General features: G+C 40.4%; 1 protein-coding gene across 1 annotated transcript in view; it reads right to left on the minus strand.

Moving 5' to 3' along the window:
• LOC139472742 (nectin-1-like) overlaps positions 1-10,131 on the minus strand; it is a 108,398-nt gene extending 98,267 nt beyond the window's left edge. The window contains exon 1 of the mRNA XM_071255210.1: positions 9,984-10,131. Within this exon, the coding sequence (XP_071111311.1) occupies positions 9,984-10,053 (70 nt within the window). The 5' untranslated portion in view covers positions 10,054-10,131. The remainder of the gene's footprint in view (positions 1-9,983) is intronic.
• Positions 10,132-10,391: the final 260 nt, after the last annotated feature.

Below are 10,391 nucleotides of genomic sequence, written 5' to 3' on the forward strand. Positions count from 1 at the left end.
GCAACTGACAGAGAGAGGCAACTGACAGAGAGCGGCAACTGGCAGGGAGTGGTAACTGACAGAGAGTGGCAACTGACAGAGAAAGGCAACTGACAGAGAGCGGGAACTGACAGAGAGTGGGAACTGACAGAGTGGCAACTGACAGAGAGCGGCAACTGACAAAGAGTGGCAACTGACAGAGAGCGGCAACTGACACAGAGTGTGGCAACTGACAGAGAGTGGCGGCTGACAGAGAGTGGCAACTGACAGAGAGTGGCGGCTGACAGAGACTGGCAACTGACAGAGAGCGGCAACTGACAGAGAGTGGCAACTGACAGAGAGCAGTAAATGACAGAGTGGCAACTGATAGATACGGGCAACTGACAGAGAGCGGCAACTGACAGCCAGCGGCAACTGACAGAGAGGGGCAACTGACAGAGAGAGGCAACTGACAGAGAGTGGCAACTGGCAGGGAGTGGTAACTGACAGAGAGTGGCAACTGACAGAGAGAGGCAACTGACAGAGAGCGGGAACTGACAGAGAGTGGGAACTGACAGAGTGGCAACTGACAGAGAGCGGCAACTGACAAAGAGTGGCAACTGACAGAGAGCGGCAACTGACACAGAGTGTGGCAACTGACAGAGAGGACAACTGACAGAGAGCGGCAACTGACACAGAGTGTGGCAACTGACAGAGAGGACAACTGACACAGAGTGTGGCAACTGACAGAGAGTGGCAACTGACAGAGAGTGGCAACTGACAGAGAGCGGCAACTGACAGAGAGCGGCAACTAATAGAGACTGGCAACTGACAGAGAGCAGTAAATGACAGAGTGGCAACTGATAGATACGGGCAACTGACAGAGAGCGGCAACTGACAGAGAGAGGCAACTGACAGAGACTGGCAATTGACAGAGTGTGGCAACTGACAGAGAGTGGCGGCTGACAGAGAGTGGCAACTGACAGAGAGCGGCAACTGACAGAGAGCGGCAACTGACAGAGAGAGGCAACTGACAGAGACTGGCAATTGACAGAGTGTGGCAACTGACAGAGAGTGGCGGCTGACAGAGAGCGGCAACTGACAGAGAGTGGCAACTGACAGAGAGCAGTAAATGACAGAGTGGCAACTGATAGATACGGGCAACTGACAGAGAGCGGCAACTGACAGAGAGCGGCAACTGACAGAGAAAGGCAACTGACAGAGACTGGCAACTGACAGAGAGCAGTAAATGACAGAGTGGCAACTGATAGATACGGGCAACTGACAGAGAGCGGCAACTGACAGAGAGTGGCAACTGACAGAGACTGGCAACTGACAGAGACTGGCAATTGAAAGAGTGTGGCAACTGACAGAGAGTGGCGGCTGACAGAGAGGTGCAACTGACAGAGAGCGGCAACTGACAGAGAGCGGCAACTGACAGAGAGCGGCAACTGACAGAGAGCGGCAACTGACAGAGAGGGGCAACTGACAGAGAGGGACAACTGACAGAGAGGGACAACTGACAGAGAGCGGCAACTGACAGAGAGTGGCAACTGACAGAGAGGGACAACTGACAGAGAGTGGCAACTGACAGAGAGCGGCAACTGACAGAGAGTGGCAACTGACAGAGAGTGGCGGCTGACAGAGGCTGGCAACTGACAGAGAGTGGCAACTGACAGAGAGAGGCAACTGACAGAGAGGGGCAACTGACAGAGAGTGGCGGCTGACAGAGGCTGGCAACTGACAGAGAGGGGCAACTGACAGAGAGCGGCAACTGACAGAGAGCGGCAACTGACAGAGAGTGGCAACTGACAGAGAGTGGCAACTGACAGAGAGGGGCAACTGACAGAGATATGGAACTGACAGAGATATGGATGACAGAGATATGGAACTGACAGAGATGGGGAACGGCATAGGCAATTGATCGAGACAAACAAGTAATATGTCCGGGCAAGGCATCAGTGTTAGACTGCACTGCGTAACCGCAATTTACTTGAAGACAGTGAACAAACATGGAGTGTTTCTTTAAGAGCTGTATGATGAAATCGAAAATGGTCTTGAGACAAATCAAAGACACAAATCTAGACATACAATTGAGGCAGAGACCTGTTCAGTATTGATTCCCAGAGCAGTCAAATGTAATCTATACCTTTGTATTGGATATCGGAATTTGGCAACAGAGTGCTACTCGCATGACAAAGAGCGGCCACTTCAAAGGCGGGCTGGCAGTTATAACATCTTCTATCGCATACTTGTAAATTAAGCGACAACATCGTACTACATACAGAGGTTTAATATTGACAATATCAACTGAAACACAGCGAGAAACAACCTGATTCATCTTGTTGCTAGGGTCTCCTTTGGTATCGTGTACTTCAACAAGCCAAATATGTAGAACAAAGTACTTCACGTAATGGATCAATTTACCATTTTCACAGCGCTGTCGAAATACTTGTTAATATTGCAAGAGAGATACTTTATAAAGCATATCTACATTTTTTTGTCTAAATTGTGACTACCATTCGGCGCCGAGGATAGCGTTAGTCTGGAGCTCAGTCACTATGGGACTCCGTAATTCCGGAGAAAGCGGCAGAAGTAGTCAGTCTATGAATATTCACATGTTTTTTTAGTATTAAGATCTTCACATAAATATTTAGCATTAAGATATTCACATAAATCTTTATCGTTAAGATGTACACATAAATCGTTAGCATTAAGATATACACATATATGTTTAGCGTTAAGGTATTCACATAAATATTTAGCATTAAGATATTCACATAAATGTTTAGCATTACGATATTCACATAAATTTTTATCGTTAAGATATACACATAAATCTTAGGGGTTAGGATCTCCACATAAATCTTCAGCGGTAAGATAATCATATAACTCTTCAGCGTTAAGATATACACTTAAATCTTTAGCATTAAGATATATACAAAAGGCGTTAGGATCTCCATATTAACCTTTAGCGTGGAGATATTCATATCTTTAGCTTTAAGATATACACATCAATCTTCAGCGGGAAGATATTCATATAATTCTTTAGTGTTAAGATATACACATAATTCTTTAGCGTTAATACATACACGTAAATCTTTAGCGTTAAGATATACACATAATTCTTTAGCGTTAATACATACACGTAAATCTTTAGCGTTAAGGATATACACATAATTCTTTAGCGTTAATACATACACGTAAATCTTTAGCGTTAAGATATACACATAATTCTTTAGCGTTAATACATACACGTAAATCTTTAGCGTTAAGATATACACATAATTCTTTAGCGTAAATACATACACGTAAATCTTTTAGCGTTAATACATACACGTAAGTCTTTAGCGTTAAGATATACACATCAATCTTCAGCGGGAAGATATTCATATAATTCTTTAGCGTTAAGATATACACATAATTCTTTAGCGTTAAGATATACACATAATTCTTTAGCGTTAATACATACACGTAAATCTCTATCGTGAAGATATACACATAAGTTTTCAGCGTGAAGATATACACTCAAATATTTAGCATGAAGATGAACACATATATCTTTAGCAAGAATGCTGCAACCACAAGGCTTGCCCTACCACGGTCAGGACTATACGATATTGTTAATCATAAAGTAGACATCAATGACATTAGAGTGACTCATGTACGTGTTAGAATGCAGCGATGTCATAGCGTAAACAACGTTGTGGTACAACTTGCGACATGCCGCAAAATGGGAATTAATTCCCTTTCCGCTTCATATACAATGCCCGGTATCTATGTAGGTTGGTTTGTTGCTCATCGCCCCACTCAGCAATATTCCAGCTATAGGACGGCGGTCTGTAAATAATCGTGTCTGGTCCAGACAATCCAGTGATTGACATCATGAGCATCGACCCACGCAATTGGGATACGATGACACGCATCAACCAAGTCAGCAAGCCTGACCACCCGATCCCGTTAGTCGCCTCTTACGACCAGCTTAGTCGCCTTTTACGGCAAGCATGGGTTGCTGAAAACCTATTCTAACCAGGATCTTCACGAGTCCCGTATCTATGATATGTTTGTGAATGGAGCATTATGTCTATGCTCCCTGGACCCGCTGCATCATATCGGCGATAGATAGACTTAGAAAATATTTCCCTAGAACACTCTTATATACGTCAGTTCGGGTGACAGCAAAATCATACCAACTGAAGACCTTTTAAGTATGACTTTTAGCGGGAAAGAAACTACATATAGATCATAAATTGACACTGAATCTTTAGATCTATGTATGCGTTATCAATGTTCTAATGTTCACATATATGTCGGTGTCTTTTCATATTCTGTATGATATTTCAAGCTTTGTTTCAACCCACGAATGCCGAGAACCCTTCGACTCTGCTATTTCAACCCAAGCTTTGCAACTTTATGCCTGGCGTTAGCGCTCCTTTATAGTTTTTAATGCAGGCAGATGACAGTTATAACTGATACGCAAACAGGTCCTCATCCGAGCGTAATGATCTGGTATTCTGCGGCACTTTTTTTATTTGTATTCCCACAAATGGGAACGGGTTTTTAATTACCAGCGATTGTTTTGAACTAGTTTTCAAAAACATAGCGCTTATATCTATAAACACGGTAAATGTGACATTCGAGATCGCACTCTCTGGCTCGTTCACATGCAAAAAGATAACTCCTTTTTAATCGAATATCTATGGAAGTTACTTTCATCTAAGGAGATGATACTGTTCACATCTACATAGATGTTTTTAGAATGTGGCACTTAGACTCTTCCATAATTACCAAAACTTTTCAGAAATCAATTCTGAACTCAGTTTGTGGACTCGCGTATAAATAAGCGAATGAATTGATCAGAACTTTCCATGCTCGAGCTAGGTCTCATGTTTTTCTAAATCGCTTGATATGATGACGGCTTACTTTGCGCCATCTTAGTAATGACCCTGTGTACAAAGGACACCAATAATCTGGACACCCAGGTTACAGACGCGTATTATATGACTCGATTATCTAGAAATGTGTTAATCAAGAAAATTAGTGAGTGAGTGAGTTGGGTTTAACATCTCTTTTAACAGTATAACAGTTATATCACGGCGTGTCAGCTTAAAATGGGAGGAAAGTCCGGGTTTCGATCCCCGCCCGCGTCGTACCAAAAACATGGTACTTGTTGTTACCCTGTCTGGCGCTCGCCTTAGGGGGATAAAATAAGGTCTGTTCAGCTCAGAGTCAGTATTCTGTGTCTGAGTGGGGTATTCATGTAAAACTGGTATCTCAGTGGGCTAGCACTATAAATCGGCATCAGTCCGGACTAGAACAAGCAGCCACATCCATGCACGTCGCAAAATACGTGAAATAATACGTTAAACCCCATTTCACCTCACCTCACGTTACATATATGTGATAATCCATGGCACAGTGAGGCATCGCAATACTTTTCGTGGTTCAAATGAAAAACCAATTATAAAGAAGGAGCAAAGCAAAAGCGATTGATCGGTGTGTTTTTCTTTCATTTAAATGCGAGGTGAACAAAACGACACCCGACTGTTACTCTGTTCCCATTACTAAGGTTGCTCGTGTACTGATTGCATTGTCATGTCGTAACCTGCTAAACAAACGGAAACCGGCCGCCAGAAATGGCGGTCTGATTTCATCACACGCCCATATAGTTGGACAACCAGTAATCATATTGAACATCAAACCAATATTGTCTCACTATTACGCGTTCATTGCCAACACGGGTAACGATGAATTGCTCCCGTGCTGGGAAATCTGTTTGGCAGCTTGTGCTAATGTGTCAGAGCAAGTGATGTTATCGTTGATCGGACATCCATTCTGTAACTATTAACTTTCTTTCCTCAAAAGGTCAGAGTTACCAGTATAAATATTTCGTGGTGAGAGATGCTATGTATTACGCGTTCATTAAAGTAATTCGATGTTATATTAAACAGCCTGGCAAAAGGAAGTACAGTAAACTACGGTTATAACGAACTCAACGGGACCACTAATTTTAGTTCGTTATAACCGTCGTTCGTTATAAGCATATATACAGAATAACTACAGCAAATAGTCGGGACAAAAAAGTAAGTTCGTTATATCCGTCAGTTCGTTATAAGCGTGTTCGTTATAAACTTCGTTATATCCGTCAGTTCGTTATAAGCGTGTTCGTTATAAACTTCGTTATATCCGTCAGTTCGTTATAAGCGTGTTCGTTATAAACTTCGTTATATCCGTCTGTTCGTTATAAGCGTGTTCGTTATAAACTTCGTTATATCCGTCAGTTCGTTATAAGCGTGTTCGTTATAAACTTCGTTATATCCGTCAGTTCGTTATAAGCGTGTTCGTTATAAACTTCGTTATATCCGTCAGTTCGTTATAAGCGTGTTCGTTATAAACTTCGTTATATCCGTCAGTTCGTTATAAGCGTGTTCGTTATAAACTTCGTTATATCCGTCAGTTCGTTATAAGCGTGTTCGTTATAAACTTCGTTATATCCGTCAGTTCGTTATAAGCGTGTTCGTTATAAACGTAGTTTACTGTATACACCCATGTTTTGTGGTGGAAATGAAACATACAAGACATGTTTATTCGATGGGGATGTATTTGATACGGGTATCATAGATGTGGTTTAGACCTTAGGTTGCAGTTATTTCAGCCTGTTAACGTTTTTGATAAGATTTTAGCCAAATTCAGTTTTCAAGCGTATACTTTCGTTTGCCCGGCGGTTTTTCAACTGTCTTTCATATTTAGGGTCACTTCTGTTGTATAATTATTCCGTTGGGAGTGATGTTGTGTGTTTTGTGTTCAAGAACAATGCTCTTGCTGAGACCTGTGGTCGGTAGTATATACTCGATACCCTGGATAGGTTTATAATTACCGATACCGACACGACACATTCATTACCTGACTATACAGAACCGTGAAGATTCCGGGGTAGAATAGGTCTACATCAACCTATGCTTGCTGTAAAAGGCGACTATGCTTATCGTAAGATCCGACTAACGGGATCGGGTGGTCAGGCTCGCTGACTTGGTCGATGCATGTCATCGTATTCCAATTACGTGGATTGATGCTCATGATATCAATCACTGGATTGTCTGGTCCAGACTCGATTATTTACAGACCGCCGTCATATAGCTGGAATATTGCTGAGTGCGGCGTTAAACAACAAACCAACCAACCAACACTAGTAGAAACATTCATTAAACATTAATTAGACTGATATTATGTGCTGGGAAACAATTGGATGCTTTGTTTAATTTCCTGGTAAAGGTACGGCTGCGCTCACAAATAAGAACATTTCTAGTCACTAATAACACTGGAATTTTTGCGAGTGCTAAGCAAGTATCACGTTGAATTAAATTGACACGTTGTGTGTAAGCTTAATATATAACGTAAGACTTTTACTTCGCATATTGAACTTTCATGAAGCAATATAACTGCATTAAAACTGTTTGACACGTTCTATGTTTGAATTATATCATGTAAGGTAACACTTATACTTTCCATGTGGAACTTTCATGAAGTAATATAACTGCATTAAAACTGTTTGACACGTTCTGTTTGAGTTATATCATGTAAGGTAAGACATATACTTTCCATGTGGAACTTCCATGTAGAAATATAATTGCATTAAAACTGTTTGACACGTTCCATGTTTGATTTATAACATGTAAGGTAAGACATATGCTTTCCATGTGGAACTTCCATGTAGAAATATAATTGCATTAAAACTGTTTGACACGTTCCATGTTTGATTTATAACATGTAAGGTAAGACATACACTTTCCATGTGGAACTTTTATGAAGTAATATAAATGCATTAAAACTGTTTGGCACGTTCTGTTTGTGTTATATCATGTAAGGTAAGACATATACTTTCCATGTGGAACTTTCATGAAGCAATATAACTGCATTAAAACTGTTTGACACCTTCCATGTTTGATTTAAATCAGGTAAGGTAAGACATATACTTTCCATGTGGAACTTTCATGAAGTAATATAAATGCATTAAAACTGTTTGACACGTTCTGTTTGAGTTCTATCATGTAAGGTAAGACATACACTTTCCATGTGGAACTTTCATGAAGTAATATAACTGCATTAAAACTGTTTGACACGTTCTGTTTGTGTTATATCATGTAAGGTAAGACATATACTTTCCATGTGGAACGTTCATGAAGTAATATAACTGCATTAAAACTGTTTGACACGTTCCATGTTTGATTTATAACATGTAAGGTAAGACATATACTTTCCATTTGGAACTTCCATGTAGAAATATAATTGCATTAAAACTGTTTGACACGTTCCATGTTTGTGTTCTATCATGTAGGGTAAGACATATACTTTCCATGTGGAACTTTCATGAAGATATATAATTGCATTAAAACTGTTTGACACGTTCCATGTTTGAACCATATCATGAAATGTAAGGCTTCTAGGTTCTATATGCTGCAGTAAGACACGCTGTGTTTGCTTCAAATGATGAAGGACATGTAGAACTTCCTATGTGTAATAACACTAAAGTACTGTAAGCTAGTTTGATGCCTTGTATATTTCCCTTATATACTGTCTTATACCAACCACACATAACTTTCAAGAAGTAATACTGTTGTGTGATGCCTTGCATATTTCCCTTATATACTGTCTTATACCAACCACACATAACTTTCAAGAAGTAATACTGTTGTGTGATGCCTTGCATATTTCCCTTATATACTGTCTTATGCCAACCACACATAACTTTCAAGAAGTAATACTGTTGTGTGATGCCTTGCATATTTCCCTTATATACTTTCTTATACCAACCACACATAACTTTCAAGAAGTAATACTGTTGTGTGATGCCTTGCATATTTCCCTTATATACTGTCTTATACCAACCACACATAACTTTCAAGAAGTAATACTGTTGTGTGATGCCTTGCATATTTCCCTTATATACTGTCTTATACCAACCACACATAACTTTCAAGAAGTAATACTGTTGTGTGATGCCTTGCATATTTCCCTTATATACTGTCTTATACCAACCACACATAACTTTCAAGAAGTAATACTGTTGTGTGATGCCTCGTATATTTCCCTTATATACTGTCTCATACCAACCACACATAACGTTCAAGAAGTAATACTGTTGTGTGATGCTTTTGGTAAATTAGGCTTTCGCAAAGCTCCACGGCGTTGCAGGCACTGAGGATTTTATGTGATACCACACACATTACTATAACTGTCTTACCGTCCTTGATTTAAAGTGTAAATACATACTTCATAATGTTTCCATGACGAAACAATGACCCCCTGTCATTATAATACATTGAGTTATAGACAGAGTTTTTACAGAACAATTGTCACTCATCTACCTGTGCTAGTTTGTCGCATCACCTATCATCAGGTGATTGTTATAAACGTACACACACAGAGGAAAACACACACACAAAATGTGCGCCGTACTTTGTGTCCATAATCCTAATTACTTCCATCGCTAAAACGATGAAACCTAAAACCTGAATTTATAAAACTCTTTCCATAATCATAAAAATTGTCGGCTAAATTCACAGTCCATTTAAACAGTATTATAACCATGTGTTTTTGAATCACTATCATATAGTGATCGAGGTGTCGCGGAAATGTAAGCGTTTCTGGCCCGCCGGTGGCATCCGTCAGTGTAACCAATAAGCAGAGTAACCAATTACAATGTAACCAATTCAGATTACACTTGATGATGCACTGCTTTAATCATAAATATTCACTCAAATTTAAAATATTCATATGACGTCTCAAACAATAGTTCACTGAGCAGTGATTGACGCACTGTTTTTATCACCAGTCACAAAATTATTGTTCATCTCATGCAAAGTTATACAGAAAGCCACAAAAGTAAATTCAAAGTTTAGCGTCATTTATCACTGTCAGATATTAGGAACGAGTCTGTGGCAAAAACAAACTACAAACGCCAGCAATTCACACAAAAACGAACAAGAAGCTTCCATATTCACTTCATCACAAATAAACGGCCTTACCTGCCACCATCGATGTGTAGACCGTCATTAGAAAGGCACAAGTTGCTATATTTCCAATAAGCGAAGACATCCTGAATTGAGAAGCACGAATCCAAAAGTACCGCGATCTATCCAGCTACAATTCTCAGCGGGTTCTCAACGCGACCAATCTGTTGGCTGCACTAACAACTGTTCAGCTCAACAGGAGGCGACACTCTCCAGCCCTCGCTCCGCTGTCGTCTGCTTCCGCCGAGCTCCGTGCAGCGACGTAAACATTGCGGAGTTTACCGAGTCAACAGGTAAATAAAATCGAACAGACCGTTTTTGTACGCGGCTATTCCATTTCTCGATAAACGCTTAGAGAAGAGAGTTAGGTCAGATATTTTGAGCTGTTTGATATGAGAGTGTAGAGATGTTTTTATTTAGCTA

The sequence above is a fragment of the Haliotis cracherodii genome, unplaced genomic scaffold (assembly GCF_022045235.1).
Source record: "Haliotis cracherodii isolate W230 unplaced genomic scaffold, xgHalCrac1.p SCAF_25, whole genome shotgun sequence".
NCBI lineage: Eukaryota > Metazoa > Mollusca > Gastropoda > Lepetellida > Haliotidae > Haliotis > Haliotis cracherodii.